General features: G+C 45.1%; 2 protein-coding genes across 6 annotated transcripts in view; one reads left to right on the forward strand and one right to left on the reverse strand.

Moving 5' to 3' along the window:
- Nucleotides 1-75: 75 nt before the first annotated feature.
- ARHGEF39 (Rho guanine nucleotide exchange factor 39) lies at nucleotides 76-13,141 on the reverse strand (the record flags this gene model as incomplete). Of its 5 annotated transcripts, XM_082074164.1 has the most annotated exons (12): nucleotides 13,107-13,126; nucleotides 11,817-11,914; nucleotides 10,792-10,930; nucleotides 10,521-10,680; nucleotides 9,849-9,943; nucleotides 9,326-9,446; nucleotides 7,548-7,666; nucleotides 5,870-5,940; nucleotides 4,943-5,071; nucleotides 1,366-1,595; nucleotides 652-740; nucleotides 76-447 (listed from the first exon to the last, which is right to left on the reverse strand). In XM_082074164.1, the coding sequence occupies exons 4-12, from the start codon at nucleotides 10,665-10,667 to the stop codon at nucleotides 432-434; spliced, it is 1,017 nt and encodes a 338-aa protein (XP_081930290.1). In that variant the 5' UTR covers nucleotides 10,668-10,680; nucleotides 10,792-10,930; nucleotides 11,817-11,914; nucleotides 13,107-13,126. The 5 variants fall into 5 exon arrangements, with proteins under 5 accessions (XP_081930290.1, XP_081930291.1, XP_081930293.1 ...); XM_082074165.1 differs by lacking the exon at nucleotides 11,817-11,914 and having other exon boundaries at nucleotides 13,107-13,141; XM_082074168.1 differs by lacking the exon at nucleotides 76-447 and having other exon boundaries at nucleotides 648-740; nucleotides 13,107-13,128.
- A 93-nt stretch (nucleotides 13,142-13,234) lies between these two features.
- The window catches only part of LOC309450923 (myosin-IIIb-like), a 28,306-nt gene continuing 24,399 nt past the window's right edge, over nucleotides 13,235-17,141 (forward strand). The window contains exons 1-4 of the mRNA XM_082074163.1: nucleotides 13,235-13,374; nucleotides 13,445-13,510; nucleotides 13,592-13,722; nucleotides 16,675-16,777. Of these exons, the coding sequence (XP_081930289.1) occupies nucleotides 13,249-13,374; nucleotides 13,445-13,510; nucleotides 13,592-13,722; nucleotides 16,675-16,777 (426 nt within the window). The 5' untranslated portion in view covers nucleotides 13,235-13,248. The remainder of the gene's footprint in view (nucleotides 13,375-13,444; nucleotides 13,511-13,591; nucleotides 13,723-16,674; nucleotides 16,778-17,141) is intronic.

Below are 17,141 nucleotides of genomic sequence, written 5' to 3' on the forward strand. Positions count from 1 at the left end.
TGTTTTGATTAACCGGCCCAGAAGCAAGAACAGGTAGACATATATGTGTACAAATAGATGTGGAAACACTGACTCATAAAGGCAGTTGTGTACAATTATTTAATGAGGGAAAGCAAGTCAGGTTCACTTCTGCTTGTCCTTAAACTAATAATCTAAAGAAAAAAAAAAAGTAGAAAAACAAGACACTTCTAAGCTAAGTTTGGGAAAAGTCTTGATACAGATATTTTTTTTATATACAAATCCTTAGTGTGCATACCTATTTTTTTGCAATATCTGTATTAAGATTAGGACATCCGACAAAGCATTCCTAATATCACAAGTACAGTGTGTAGTACCTCTAAATGCAATTCTTCTACTATACATCCTTGAACATTTCCTAAGATTGTGTAGGCTGCTACCAAGAGGGGCGGTTGTCCTGCCGCTCAGGTGGGTCAGGCTTTCAGCTGCCTGTAGAGGAGAACAAAGGGGAAGTTCACTGTTAATACATGAAACCTGCTCTTGCTATTTTCTTGTATCCTGGCTGCCAGAGTCAGGTAATCTCTGTCAGCCGTATAATCATGTAATACATGGAAATACACAGGTCCATGTGATCGTTTTCATGTTTTGCCCCCTTCCTTCAGCCCCTTCCACCTCTGTAAAATAGATGCCTACCTGACTGCAGCTGTGAGACTCCGATACCAGTCATCAATATCTTCTTGGTCGCTGGACATCAACAACAGTGTCTTGTGTGGAAAGGAGAGCTGAAAGGCAAACAGTGTCTGGTCCACTCTGTGGCATTCCTTACCAAGACAGCAACTCCAACAAAAGGAGAGCTGCCGCCACTGAACTGAACTCAGCCCTGTGTGCTGCCTCCCACCATTTTCTTTCCCAGGTAGAAAAATTCAGCATTAGTACTGAGAGAGGCCAGAGGCTGGACAGTACAGAGCAAGTGACAGTCTTGTCCATTCCTTCCAGCCACAGATGAAAGCTCACTTGGACTTAATATTGTGTTCGGAAGTGAGCAATTAGAGTTCTCAGCAGCTTTTAATCCAGTTTTCTCCCGTATTCCAAGCTGCCTCTAGGGGTCCTTCCACTACCACTATCTACAGATCACAGCTTGCCCAAAGAGTCTTCCTGGTCACAGCTCACCAGGAATGAGCTGATGCAGCCCACAGCTGCTGCAGCCTAGGAAGACCTGAACTTGAAACCCCTATCTAAGGCATCAGTCCGAGAAGAAAAAGGTTGTCCTAACTCAGACTAGTTCATTGCCTTTACTGTTGTCAACACTCCCTTCATCTCTGTCCCGCTGCTGCTGAGGCAGCTAGTGACCTGCTTCACAAGTCTTACCCCACTGATGTGTCCACTGGCAGGAATGGGAAAACTTACACTGAGGAGCCCTCCCTGGCTCTTTGTGTGGCCGAACACCTTATCCACTACGCACTGGTGAAGTGGGTAGACAGCCTGGCATGCCAATTTTTTTGAGTTCAGCAGGTGCAGCGGGTGGCAGGGCTTTGTGGCAATAAAGACATCAGAAAAGAGGAAGAACATCCTGTGCTTCAGTTCTTCTCCCTTTGAAGGCACCACCAGAAGCCAACCTTCCCGGATGTACCAGCGCCCTAGGCATGCAAGGGAAATACAGTTGTCAGATCATCATTGGCAACAAAACTGACATAATGAGACAAACAGGAATACTGCAAGCCACTCTTGTAGGTTACCAGGCTGTACATCAGCTCCAGCCACTACCCTGTTCCCCCCAAAATAGCACCTACTCTGAAAATAAGCCCTAGCATGATTTTTCAGGATGTTTGAGAATGCTCGAAATATAAGCCCTACACCAAAAAAAAGGCCCTAGTTACCGTTTATTTAAGAAGTCCATTTAAATAGTGTCCAGGCACATGTAAAAGTATTACTAAAGTAAATATGTAAATAAATAAATACAAAAAGTAATAAGTTTTGGAACAAAGATTAATATAAGACCCTGTCTTATTTTTGGGGAAACAGGGTAGAAGGCACTGAGTATCAACTCAGTCCAGCTCACCAGCACCGATAGTGCCCATGCAGAAGCAGTAATCAGCCCAAAACTTTTAGTATGTGAAGAGCAGGCTGAAGTTGTTATAGATCTACCGTGTTAATTAAGAGGATATTATATGCAAGTCTGTTTAAAGACACCAGAACAAATGCATGATTTGAAAATGGTATACATAGTTTTAAATTAATATAGCCTTCAGGAAATGCACTATGAACTGTCTTAAATGGTGGTGCTGTGTTGTTTGTCATTAGTGGTGAAACAGAAGTTAGCCTAAGCTTTGAACATTTATTATTTTCCCCTGTTTTATTTGCTTGTGCATTCCAATTTAAAAAAACCAAACATTTCACAGTTCATCTAACAGTATATGGACTTCCAGTAGTTAACAGATTACAGAATGGAGATTACTGTTCTAATGAGAAGATAGCAAAGGAGATACAAAACAACATATCAAAAGGAAGGTCTGAATAGTCAACCTTATCAGCTTTTGCTTACAGAATAGGGTCCAGTGTTATCTACCCATGAAATGAATTGCAACAGAACAAACGGCACAGAAATCATCAGGGAAAAATAAAAAATAGACAAACCTAGTGGCAAGCAGCAATTAAAAAATGGCACCTACACAAAATGGAATAATTAAAGCAGTCCCTCTAACTGGAAGGATTATTGTACAAGATAGCCATAAACTCATGGGAATTATGAGGACAACTGCCAGTAAGTTTATTTACAAAAATTTAAAGGCATAGTAAGGTACTGCCCTCCGGCCTGGTCTGACAAACACCTGCCAGAGAATTCCAGCCACTGTTTTTTGTGCCCTGGCTTCTCGCTGAGCTGATAAGTACGTTTTAAAGAACACCACAATTTTGTTTTAATTATGGATTGTGTCTTACTTAGTATGCTACATTCACAAAATACAGAGGCAAGTGAATTCCTGCTTAGCTTACTCCACAGGAGCAACTCCTCTTATCTGAATAAAGAACTGAGAAAGACAAAGGCGAGGTGCAGGAATCAGTCCAAGTTTAAAAAACAAATGGAAGGGAGGTGCCAGCAGCTTGGGGCTGGACTGGGAACTGTTTCCCTCAGGCTAAGCTGTGATCAAACTCCCTGGCATAATGTTTGGGCTGGACCATGCTGGAAGTCTTGGGATATAGGTCAGTGTTCAGGATTCCGTGGGACATATGGTTTAGGAAATTTTTTAAGGGCAAGGAAATATCCCTAGGAAAGATAGAGATGACAGAGCAGTGTGATATGTTAAGGAGGTAGTTCTGGCTAAAATGGCACTTGCAAGAAGAAAAAGCAGACCCTGCAAGAAGAAAAGCAGGGTCTCTTGGAGCAGCTCATCTCAGAGACACTGCCAAATGTGACATACCCAACCCCAAAGCTGCCCCTTTTCCCTCAATGTATACCATTATGTTTCCTCACCTCCTCCTGCCTAGTAACAGGACACAGTCTTAACAGTTCTGCAAAAGCTCTCTTATTTCTAGAAAGGTGGACCAAAACTAGCAAGCCCCAGCTGTCTGTTACTTTTCTGCTTCTCACATCCAGTAGTACCTATTTTCTCCAAGTAATGGAAAATACAACAATCACAATTCTCTGTCCTAGAAAATGGAAAGGTGTCTGTAGACCCTCAATGCTTTTCCCACTACACGTCACAGAATATTTGGAGATAAACAGAAAGGTAGACCCTACACTTTCAAACAATAGCTACCTCTGGTCTAGCTATACTATTATTTGTTTGGGGTTTTTCTTTGGCATGGGGTTATCTTATTAGTTCTGTCATTCAGGATAACCTATTTACTTTTTTTACTTATGCATTACCCCAATGTGTCCAGGCACCCCACACATGCTCATGCTCAGTATAAGCAGAGCACACCTGTGTTAGCTCCCTTTCAGCTAACATCACCAAAAGGATTCTAAGGATGTGAAAGAAAAGTGTACATCAATCTGCCCCTTAACTGAGCATTTTCAAGAATGACAACCTCTGATAAATAACCTGTTTTTCTACCTGTGCTGGTTTGGCTGGGAAGGAGTTAACTTTCTTCATAGCAGCTGGTATGGGGTTATGTTTATGATTAGTGCCAAAAACAGCATGGACAGTACAGGGATGTTTTAGTTACTGCTGAGCAGTGCTTACATAGCATTCATTTCTGCTTCTCACACCACCCCACTAGCAAGTGGGTTGGGAGTACACAAGAAGATGGGAGGTGGCACAGCCAGGACAGCTGACCCCAGCTGACCAAAGGGATATTCCACACCATATCATATCACACTCAGCTGGCAGGAGAAAGAAGGGATGTTTGGAGTGATGGTGTTTGTCTTCCCAAGCAACTGTTGTGCTGATGGAGACCAGCTTTCCTGGAGATGGCTCTAAACACTCTCCCAACAATGGGAAGCAGTGAATGAATTCCTAGTTTTGCTTTGTTTGCTTTTGTTTTATCTGTTACAGGTTCCTCATGTACAGGGTGTGAGCAGAAGTCTATGAAGCTTGTAGCTTAACGTAAAAAACAATACAGTCCTTGGGCCCTTGACACTCAGAAATCTATGGTTTCTGCAACGGAGTAGGGACAACACTGTTACTGATGCTGTTCCAAAATTATTTATTGTCTTTCTTTCTTACCCAGGACATATACTCCTGACCTCCTTGGGTTCCCATCACTAGCTTTCCAACTACATGTCATCAGCTCCTCCTATCTGAATGTCAAGCAATTAAGCTGCTCTTTATCCTCACTAAAACATTCTAAATTTAAAAAAATAAAATAAAATAAAATAAAAAGGTGCCCAAATTACTTACTAGTTGTATTCCTTCAACACCTATCTATGAACTATGGGCCAGAGGGGAAAAAATGGTTAATAAGAGTAGGGTCAGAGATGAAGGCAAGTGTATCTCCAGTTATCTCAGCTTGGCAGGAGGAAAAAGGAGCTGTCAGTGAGACCCACCTGGAGTCAACACCTGGGTCTTCTGTCCTTTGAGCAGTTTCTGAACCCGAAGTAGATGCAATGAGTTCTCTCTCTTACGAATGATGTCTTGGACCCACCGAGATACCTCAGAAACTGATTTTACAGCCTCTGAAATTAGATCAGCATATTCTGAGGTTATCACAAATGAGTATGTATTACATCTTATCTATCTCGCTGTGAAAATGTAAGATGAAATTAGAAGGAAATGTTTTAAAACAGGTATCAACAACAGATTTATTCAGTAATTTCAGCAGGAAATTGGACTAGATGACCTCCAGAGGCCTCTCTCCAACCAACACTTCTGCAGTTCTCAAAAGCTTTTATTTGCCAACAAAACATTAGAGGAATAATTTCCTGTATTTGGAAGCAAAAACAGGAAAAATGCCCTACAAGTGGTGTTAACTGCTAGTAAATATGGAATGAAGGACATATATTATCCTAGAAAACTGAGGCATGGGACCAATAGAGTCACAGTACGGTTTGGGTTGGAAGGAACCTTTAAAGATCATCTAGTTCAAAACCCCCTGCCATGGGGAGAAGTATTTTTTACTAGATAAGATTGCTCAAAGCCCTGTCCAGCCTGACCTTGAATACTTCACGGATGGGGTATCCACAACTCTGGTCAATCTGTTCCAGTGTCTCACCACCCTCATCGTAAAAAACAGAGCTGCCATTTCTCTGACCTAACCCCAAGGACAATTTCCCAGTCAGTCACTCTACATTTTTATTCCCAATGTGTTCTCAGGCACATCTTGATCAAGATGCTGATAGGAAATAGTTATGCATTAGAACCCCAGGGAAAATGAAATTCTTCCTGTCAAAGTAGACGGAAGACAAGAACACAAACATTATTAACAAGCAGGCTAACACTGATCAAAATACCAGCATCTAATGGTGGAATCATACTTGCAAGTTTCTGGCACTCAGCACTGTCTGGGCTGGTGTTCTCCAGCAGGTCTCTGAGGAAATGCTTGTACCTAAGACAGAGAGAGAAGGTTCATTTCACAAAAAGACACCAAGAACAGCAATATCTCCTACTAGCGACAGAATTATTAACAACATCCCACCAGGAGAGGGAGTACAGACCCCTAAGCCTAACCAAGCAGCTTTTCATCACAACTCTTCAATCACATTAATTTTATCTTCAGATTTATCAACTAAGTTAACCCAAGTATTTTATACATTTTCAAGCCTTCGGCATTTTCTGGGGATCTGATAAAAGCAACCTCACATATTACTTAAGTTCATAAGACTCTCTTAGCTTTCACATAAAAATGCATTCAGTAATAGACAAATTTCTCTTTCAACTATTTTTTTTTAATGTCTGAATGGTAGCATTAATACCATACATTTCCTGCCTACACAAGAAAGTAAAGGCATTTCTATAAGACATAGGAGCTGCCTTTTTCTTTTTTCCTCTCCAGTACTTTCTGGAAAGGATTAGTTCTCTGCAAATGCATTCTACCAATAAGGTCAAACTATTTTCATTCTGAAAGGACAGAATAAACATCACATTGAGCAGATTCACAAAATGGCAGAAGTCATATGACTTGCAATATATGAAACAGAGTTTGAGAAATTTGAACAAGAAGCTGATTTATGAAAAAAATTAGACCTTCTGTTAAAAAGCCATCATTTTTCCAAACAGCTGGACAGCAACAAATATACTGTTATTTTACAAATTTAAACAAAAAATTCGAAGAATTACAGTAAAAAGAAAGCTTAGATTTATACCTGCCAAGCTGATTAAAAAGGCTACATAAAGGCAGCCGAAAGACTGCAGTATGCTCACTCTCAAGTATTTTCAAAGAAGTGAGGCTCTCAATCTCCCAAATTTGCATTAGCATGGATAAGAACATGGTTGAAGAGCAGCTGCTTGACCTATAGCAGCAGCAGCCGGGTTCCCAGCAAACTGCCCGTGCCCTGTATTACACGCACACCCTATGCAAGAAAGGGCACTCGCCTGGTGCAGCCAGCCTGGCTCCTCAAAGGGGAGATGATGCCTCAAGAGGGGAAGGCGGCAATCCAGGCTGGACCTGTCCAGGCTCGGAAAACCACAATAGGCACCAAACCTGAGGAAAGCATATAGCCCTGATAACGAGAGGGGAGAAAAGCTCCCCTGTGCTCCTTAATCTCTCTTCAAAAGCAACCACATACAAGAGAGGGGAGTCGCAATGCACCAGGTCAGGAAACTGCACAAAAGCAGAGCGAGACCATCTCTGGCAGAGAACACCACTTCTGCAGCACTTCAGACAGCTTCCTTTTGTTCAGGGCCTAACTTCAGTACCCTACCAAGATAATGGAAAGCCTCCACTTCAGTTCTACTGGAGTGCTAGATGAAGGGCTTAGGAGCCAAGGGAGAACACAGCTCCCACTCTGCATCATCTCCCATCCACATACATTGATTCCACCTTACAGACACATCTTCAGGTCTGTTTCATTGCTGCCTATATGCTCCGATTTTACAGAACACAGATTTTGAGACACATTAAGCAAATTGACCTCCCATAGCACCCAGGACACTGTTATGTTAATTTTACCCCTCTCCTAGTAACTCCTTGAAGGTGCTGAATTGCTTACTTACTGGTGCAGCCTCTGCAGGGGCAAAGGAAGCAGATCCTCTAGTTTCTTCCCTTGAAACTGGGGTCGAGACTCCTGGAGTTTCTTAAAACGTCGGAATGACTTATTTTTCCTCAGTTGGTCCTGTGGGCAGCAGAAAAGCCGTATAGCTTTGAAACTAGGGAAAGAAATAGATGCTCTAATCTGCACCAAAGCTTGGAACTCTTAAAACTCTTAGAGTTTAGGATTCCAGTCCTAAACACAAGCATCAGCAACTTCATTTGTTGCCATGGGCAGGCAATTCCCTTTCTCCTGACCACCATTTCCCAGTAGGTAATGGAAGTGATATTTCCTCTTTATACATTCAGAGCCGTATAAAGCTAGTATACTCAGCAAATAGAAATAAAGAAAAAAAGGAAGGCTGACTCAGGAAAACAAGAAGTTCACCTGTGGCTTTTTGCCACTCAATTCAAGACAAAGCAATGCAGCCCCCTCATTTCCATCACCTCAAGGCAAGTATCCAAAATGGCTTTTTCTTTTAGGAAATCAAAAGTGTAAAAATATGCATGCAAACAGAACAGAAGGGAAGCATCCCAAAACATCCTGCAGCTGGAAACAAGCACAGACAAAAACTGGGAGCTGGGTTTTTCAAATTCCAGATACAGCTCTCAGAACATCAAAATAAAAATACATTATTCTGAAGTTTCTTGGAAGACACGTTTGTCCTGGTTTTGTTAAAAAACAAGTTTCTCTCTTAGTGAATTTGCCTGTCAGCTAAAGCTTTCATATTAGCTGCATTTTCCTGGAGAATCAGATACATGTTTTGGTAAACCTAGCAATGGAATGCAAACTTATTGATAAGCATGGATGGACATCTCACGAGAGGGATGATGAGAAACAAGTGACCAAGAAACTGATCAACGGTGTATAACATTACATTCACGTGAATACTTCGTATAAAAGTGGGAGATTACGAGGATCTCGTCCCTTTTCCTTTTTTTCCCCTTCTACTTATGGCTGACATTAGGAGAGGACCTTGCTAGTCATCCCTGCGAACTGAGGCCTAGTGAGAGGCTGAATCCAGCTCCGGTTGGCTGCAGAGTCCAGTCCAGGATTTCAGGTGCCGGCTCTGCAGTTGCTGAGATTTTCAAGATTGGTTTTGTATATTTTGTATTATTTTCTCTATTCTTATTAGTAGCATTAGTAAAACATCTTTAATTTTTCCAGCTCTCTTCTCTCTGTCCTTCTTTTCCTCCCAATCGCCTGTCCTTAGTGGGAAGGGGGAGAGGGAGGGCCAAAAGGGGGAAGGGGGGGAAAGGAGGCTAACAATACATCTGCCAGGGTTTTATTGTCACCCTGCAATCTAAACCCTCGACAACATTGTATTTGAGAGGTAAGTGGGAAGGAAAATTTTTTCTTCTACTATAGGAAAAAAATTGGAGGAAAAAGGAAATCCCATCGTTAAGATACAATTAGTGGTAGTGGGAATAACTAGGAGACCTGATAATTCTCCAGAAAGAGATCAGTGTCCCCACTACAAACTCTCCAGACTCGCCAGCCAAGGTGGGAGTAAATATAGAACTCTGTTTGAAAAAGCTGTGCTTAGCATACTAACAGCCGAAACAAGCTTCAGAAATTTGAATTTAAGTAAACAGAGAAGTTTTCCCATCCTATCATGGGAGAAAGACTGAGAAAATAGTAGCAGCACAGAAAAAGGAAGAAAACGAATCACTCCAGAAACAGAAGAGGGAAGAATGCAGAAGGAAAGGGAAAAAGAACATGAAGAATAAAGGAGATATTTACGTTCAAAGTTCTGTTTGCCTGCTCCAAATTCTCAGCGTATTGGCCATAAAGCTCCAAATTCTGACAGAAGTTTTCCAGTCCTAGTGCTAAATTCCCTCTCTCCAGGTGAAGTGACAAAGCCCTGTGCACAAGGAGGAAAGATGAGGGTTACACTACTGATGGCATTTTCACAGCTCCCTCTGCTTCGCTCCTATGCCAACCTCCCTTTGTCAGTCTCCATCTCACATGAAGTTTCTGTGCACAATACATGTTTGGTGGTCACAGACTTAGCTACAGAAAATATCCCTTAAAAATACTGTGGAGCAGACTTACTGGGTTTAAACCACTATCCAGAGAGCAACTGGGCACCTGGATATGTGGGTACAGATCAGTAGTTTCCTGGGTACACCTGCAAGTGCCACCAAAGCTAGCAGTCAACATCTGTTTCACAAGGTGTTAGCTGTATTTCCTGAAATCTTACTTTTTCATCAATATAGGGTCCTCCCCACATAATTACAGGAATCACATCAGCGTGTTCACTTACTGGCTGGCCGAATATATGGGTTCCAGGGGTCCAAATATGGTTTCCAACACAGCAGATTTCAGCGTCCCTTTGGCCTTTAAAATTGTCACAAAGAACTAAATGGGAAAAAAATTTCAAACTGGTAAAATTCATGAGTCACTCAGATGTTATTAACGCCACACAGCAGAAGCAAGAAATTGCAGCCTACACACTCTTTTTAGCTCCAAAGGATATAAAATATTGTGAAAGCCTACCTAAGCTATCATCAGATGTAAACCTTCTTGGTAACTGTGACCATAACTGTAAACACATGGAACAGCACTACACAACTGATAGAGGCTATTTCGGTATTCCTAGATGCATCTGTTTTCCACCATCTCATTCATAATCTTTGCCTTGTCTGTGCTTCTGTGTTTTATGCATCTCAGGCATCTTAAAGTGAGCTCATTATACAATCAAAACTTAGAGATTTATGTCTGCGTACAGACAAAGCCAAGGGACCAAAACCAGTAGCTACCAGGTATTGCAGAGGAGGTAAAGAAAAAAATGCAAAAAAGCCCCTTTCAGCCCTAGAAGTTGTCCCATGCAGAAGGGATGTATCGAAGTCTTGCTCTTAACCCTTCCTCATGACAATACAAGTAAGTACGTGCTGCCTGAAGGCACCCCCATAACAAAAGGGACGGAAATACTCACTGTGACCACCAAATCCAGCTGCTGAAGGTAGTTGTGTTCAGTTTCCAGCAGCTCCTTGGCTGTCCGGCTGCGCTTTCTCTCCCAGCGAGCCCTCTGCTCTTCCACAGTGTTTGCTCCAGCCATAAACAGTGGGGACGAGTCACTCATGGCAGCCTAAGAGCTGATACACAGAAAGGTGACTGGTCATGAAGAGCCAAGAGAGATGGACACATAACAAAAGAATAACTTATGACAAAGGGTAGGATTCTGACATACAGACTCTACACTTTACCATGAAAGAAAGAAAGTGACTTGCCAAGATCCGTTATGAACAGTTTCCTTCTGCATTCCTACCCGTGAGTACAGGAGACCAGAGAAACAGTGTTGGAAAGACCAGATCGTGAAAGCAACAGCTGTACACCGTGACGCATCTGTAAGCAAATATCAATCCCACTCACAAACCACTGCTTCCTGTGCTTTGCCCCATTCCTCATGCAAAATTCTCAATAAACTCAGGGAAGTTAGTGGGTGGAAGAGGTACTGTGGGTAGATGTAGAAAACAGCCATAAGATTTGTCTCAAGGGGGGGTGGGAATAGAGAGAAAGAGAGCACTCCTGCTTGTTTTCCCGTGGGGGTTCACAAGAAGTAGGCGGTTTGCACTATCGCTTTCTAACAGTAGTTTGTGGTTTCAGAGATGAGAGACTGAGCAACTGCTGTGAATCACACTGTCTGTCCACTTATTAACGAGCTTCGCTGCTGCTCTTCTCTTCTGTAAGAGCACCATTGTTTTGCCACAGAGGAAAATGCTCCCCCTTTTGTCATCCTCTCTCAGAGAAAGAGGCACATGTCAGCAGAACACCGGTTAAATATTGCTCTGCATTTTGACCACATTTGCCATAGTTTGTCTAGAAGTTCAGCTAGTTCCACAAGAATTCTGGCTCCCACACAGACAAGCTATACTAATACAGAAATATATGTCACCACAGAGAAGTGAATTTGTCAAATACAGCCTTCCAGAGACATTTCAAATATCCAAATCAGTGTCTAAAAAAAAAGTTTCTCGTCCAATGAGTACCAAGACTTATTCAATGAGTTAGCAAAAGTACAGATAGTGGAGGAACATGTGTAGTATTTTATAGCAGCCGGAGCTTCTCCAGAGGTTTATCCTCATATTCGCTCAGGGCATAACACACCTAGCCAAGGCCACATCTTGGTCAGACAGGGCAGACCTGAAACACCTGTGGATGGAGAGGCAGCACTGCAGGGAATAACACCAGGCAAGAGCTTAGCATTAGTATGCAGTTGCAAAATACTCACTAATAAAAGACTAAAGTGCTAAATTCACATGGAATCTTTAGCCAATGTAGGCTCCAGTCAGGACTGTCATTTTGCAGTTCAATTCCTTCTAACAAATACTAAAAAAAAAAAAAAAAAAAAAAAAAAAAAAAAAAAAAAAAAATTACACCAGGTTTGACCCTCTCCTGTGCACATAAAGGTGTGCAAATGCTCCATAGAATCATTTTAGTTGGAAAAGATCCTCAAGATCATCGAGTCCAACCATAACCTAACACTGACAACTAACCTATGTCCCTAAGAACCTCAACTATGCATCATGTAAACCCCTACAGGGATGGTGACTCCACCACTTCCTTGGGCAGCCTGTTCCAATGCCTGACAGCCCTTTCTGTGAATAATTTTTTCCTGATATCCAACCTAAACCTCGTCAGGTGCAACTTGAGGCCATTCCCTCTCACCCTATCACTTGCTACTTGGGAGAAGAGACCGATCCCCATTTCGCTACAACCTCCTTTCAGGTAGTTGTGGACAGCAATAATGTCTCCCCTCAGCCTCCTTTACTCCAGGCTAAACAACCCCAGTTCCATCAACTGCTCATCAGACTTGTGCTCCAAGTCACTTGTGCTTCTTACAGTAGTTTAAAGTCCTTAGCCCCAGAGATACTCAAACAGATACAGAGATACTCAAATCATTCCAAAATATTTCACTGTCTCAGTTTGGTAGGCAAGAGTTGTCTGCAGCCCATGAGTAGAATAGAAAATACTTCACCTAAAGATGGAGTGCTCTGGCTTGGTTGTCTCAGAACAGAAATGACAAAACACTTTCTGTACAGCCTTATCATACCCATTAGCAATATTCCCTGAAACGTTTCTAAATTTCCCATTTTGAAAATCCTCCAAAAACCTTCCTTTATTACCCCAGCACCGCCCCTCCGGATGTCTCAGAAGCATCAATCGCCTCCCGGGCCAGCTGCAAGGGCCGCAGGACTCCAGTGGCCGCGGTGGAGGCGGTCGCGGGCAGGCTCAGCCCCGGAGCGCTCGGGGCGGCTCTGACCCGCTCCCCCTTCTCCTGCCCGCAGTGAGCTGGTCAGCCCCGCAGCAGGGCGGCTTCACACCTGGGGGCGGCTCGGGGGCGCCCCCCGGGGCCACCAGACCCCGGGCAGGACCTCCAGGAGTGCAGCCACCCCATCCGCTTTCCCGGGACTCCGGGACGGGGCTCCCGAGCTAAGGGCTAAAGCGCCCCCCTCTCATCACCCACCAGACACACAGCGAGACCCAACACCAGCCCCCGTGGGGCCACGCCGCCCGTTACCTGCCGTCCGTGCCGCCGCCCCGCGTTCAAATGGCGGCCCCGCCCTGGCGGGCGGTCCTGGGGCGGAGCGGGAGTGGGGCCGGGCCGGGCCGGGGGCGGGCAGGCAGGCGGGCACTGGCGCGGCGCGGGGGAGCGGTCCGGCATGGTGTCGCTGGGGGAGCCTCGCCCGCCGACCGGCGCGGCCGGGGATCTGGCGGCGCTGGCGGAGCTGGACGAGACGGCGCTGCTGGGCGGGCTGCGGGAGCGGTTCCTGCGGCAGCTGGTCTACGTGAGTGCCGGGGGTCGGGGCGGGGGGCGGCCGTGGGAGCTCGGCTGACGGGCTCTCCCCTCTCTGCCAGACCGACATCGGGGACATCCTCATCGCCATGAACCCCTTCCAGCCGCTGCCGCTGTACGGGAGAGAGGTGAGTCCCCGCGGACCCCGCCGGCCGGGCCCCGCCGCCCACGGCCCCTTCCCCACCTCTCCGCCACCGCTTCCCCCGCAGGTCGCCGAGCGGTACCGGCACCACCAGACGGGCATGCTGCCGCCCCACATCTTCGCCGTGGCCAGCCGGGCCTACCACGCCATGCTGGGCCGCCGGGGCGGCGGGCCCCAGAACCAGTGCATCGTCATCAGGTGAGGGCTGGGGGGTGCCCGGGGCGGGCTGGGGGCTCCCCGGGGCCGGGCAGAGGTGCGGGGTCCGGGTTGCAGCCAGCGGGCTCTCCCCGCTGAAGTTTCCATCGAAGCTGTTCTCCGGTGAGTCAGAACCCAGCTGTGCTTGTAACGCATCGCTCTGCCCGACCTGTCCGCTTTCCAGACAGGACAGCGGGCACGTCGCAAACAAAGGCATGTGATAAACAACGCTGGATTTGGGGGAGCAGCTCAGCTGCCGATGCTGGTAGCGCACCTAAATGTGTCTGGTTTGCTGCTGAAGGGATGTGCCACCGGAAAGATTTATCCAGCCCTGGGGAAAGCCATAGAGTGCTCTTCTTAGGAAAAACAACTCCCACTGCAACTGCTGTAATAAAGGGGACAACCTTGTTAGGGGGGCCTGTTACAGTTGGATAAGGAGTAATGGTTTTAAACTAAAAGGGGAGATTCAGGCTGGACATGAGGAAGAAATGTTTTACACTGAGGATGGTGACACACTGGCCCAGGTTGCCCAGAGAGGTCGTCGATGCCCCGTCCCTGGGGACATCCAGGGCCAGGCTGGACGGGGCTCAGAGCAACGTGATCTGGGTGAAGATGTCCCCGCTCATTGCAGGGGGTTTGGAGTAGATGACCTTTGAAGGTACCTTCCAACCCAAACTATTCTACAATTCTATAATTAAAAGAACCTGTTTTTCCAAAGTGGAGCTTCCCATGTGTAACCAAGGAGCAGCAGAAAGAAAAACAAGTGCTTTTTTGCCCTAAGACCTCTAGGAATCTGGTCAGGGAAAATCTGGTTGTCATCGGCAGTTCTTTGCACTAGAAAGGGAAAAAATAGCCTCTTGTAATTGAAGAGCATACCAGTGTCACGAGCATTTCACTCCAGGATGTCACTATTGTTCTGATGAAGCTGTGCAGGGTAGCAAATAGCATCAACTAGTAGAGAAGACCTCGAACAGCATCAACTAGCAGAGCGTTTCAAACAGCATCAAGGAGAAAGCCTCAAAATACTAACTGCCTGTACTTGGTATCATAGAGAACACTTTAAATATCATTTCAGTTGAAACGATAGTTTCCAGCTTGTTTGATTAAATATTTCTTTCTTTATATTGGCCTTCTGATCATTTTATCAGTATTTTCAGTCTACACAGTGTGCAGATAACTTGCTGAATCATTGCTGGGTGCTGTGGTGGGATGGCGAGCTGAGGTGCTGCTGGTAGGGCTCTCACAGATGGAGAACAGCCATAGTATTTGTCTTGGGAAATGGAAGAGAAGAAAGAGTAACCTGTGGGTGTTTGCCAAGAAGTCAGCAGTCTGAGTGTTTTCCACCAGCAGTCTGTGGTCTCAGAGATGAGAGTCTGAACTACTTTTGTGCATCTTGCAACCCTGTTAACTGGTCTGTGTGTTGCTGTCACAGGAAGTTCATGATTTTGCTCTCTGTGAGTGGTGAAACACTCATTAATAAGATTACCTGGCAAGAGCAAAGTTGGGGCGAAAGGGGAGGAGAAAGTCACTCCTGTTAGACCACAGTTCATCAGAACAGCGCGGGGTTGCACCAGGCTTTATTATTCTTTGTGGTCTCTTTTGTCTCCCCAAGTTAATCTGGGATATCTGGATGGCATGTTTCAGAGGCTGACACTGAACACAGCATCTGTCTCCAGGTGATACTGCAATCAAGTTGTCTTTTGCTGCGAATTCCACTGTCTCCTCTTGCCTTCCCTGTCCCAGGGGACATTAGTCACAGCCTGCATGTGCTGTGGTACAGCACTTGGGTTTGCTGGTGATGACTTTGCTTTTTTTCACAGCCTGGGGCAATTACACATCTGCGACTGTATGGTGTTTGCAGTTCTGGTGAAGCTGTTGTTGGAGGGTACAAGGACAAGCTTGAACCGTGGGAGTGTTGACTAATAGTGCTTTTGTGGGAGAAGAAAATCACTGAAAGAAAAAGAAATCCTATATACTGAGCAGGGGTGCTGTCTGAGTGGCACGTTCTCAGCTGGAAAAATGATCTTATTTTGTTTATGCCTATTCAGATGGTGATGGCCTCATCTGTACTTCAGATCAGGTACCTGTTGTAGTATTTGAGATCTTTAGCCACCTGTGACACATACTTGATTCAAGCGTGGAGCCACCTGGAGCTACAAAGCAGTAAAGCCACACCAGATGCTCAAAGGTCGGGTGTAGAAACAGAGACCTGCCCTCAAGTACAACTTTGGCATTTCCTGCATTTTTGTGTTTCTGTGCATGCTCTGAAGTTCTTTGCCGGTATGATGTTGTCAGTCAAGGACACGTCTCACTGATTGTACGTTCCTCCTCCCAGGGCAGGGGAAACTGTGCTTTCCAAGTGCTGCTTGTTTGACTTAAAGGCGGAGGTGCGGGCACGTGTGACGGCAGAGTGACGTGCACCGCTGCGGGTTTGCGGGCAGCTCTGCGGCACTGTGTTCGTGTTCTCAGCTGGCTGAGGCATGTAAATGTGTGATTGCCCCAGTATCTCAAGATCAGTACTCTGTTGTGTGGATATAAGGTGGATGGGGAAGGTCTCTTTGAAGAACAAGGAAGCTGTTGACTCTACAATATCTGGTGTAATCAGTGTGTCAGATCACTTTTGAAGGAGGTTGTGTTCCGGAAGTTAGATATATTTTCTTCCTAAGAAACAGAGCAAATGGCCTGTCCTGTTCACCCCATCCAGAAGTTATGGCATGGGGTATATCTGTACTCCCTTGAAGATGGGGAAATATTCCCCTTGGGAAGGGACCAGGGCCTCATGGGACCCACTGTGTGAAGCTGTGTGCAAGTTTGTACTCACATACATAGTGCAGCTGAAAAAGTTGTGAAACTCTTGGGCAAGAGAGCACTCTCAAGCAATAGGGCACGAGGACATAGGGGGCAGAACAAATATACTTTATGGCTGCTGGAATTTCCTTCACTTTTTCTTGGCAGTGGAGAGAGCGGCGCAGGGAAAACAGAGAGTACGAAGCTATTGTTGCAGCACATAATGAACCTATGCAAAGGCAACTCACAGCTGGAGCAGCAGATCCTTCAGGTAGGTCTTTGCAGGATGGTGCTTGTAGATACAGAAGCAACACTGCTGTAATACAGCTTGCAGTGGGCTCAGAAAGCCTGCTGATGAATCACCACTGGAACTCAGGGAGCAAAACATGAGATACATAAGAATATAGTGGGTAAGGATGGTGAAACAGCTGACCACAAATTAGAAGGTTGGTAGGTCAGTAATTCTGTTTGCTGGGAATGTAGTGGTATCTTGAATGACAGAAAACTATTGAGATCATTTATCATGTTCTCTTTGACAAGGGATTAAGGACATTTTTCTGAATAATTTCCTGTCTGAGGCAAAACAAGGACTTTTATTAGAAAAAGGGGTCTTAATTTAATGATACACAGGGATG

This window comes from Streptopelia decaocto, assembly GCF_964273445.1.
Source record: "Streptopelia decaocto genome assembly, chromosome: Z".
Classification (NCBI taxonomy): domain Eukaryota; kingdom Metazoa; phylum Chordata; class Aves; order Columbiformes; family Columbidae; genus Streptopelia; species Streptopelia decaocto.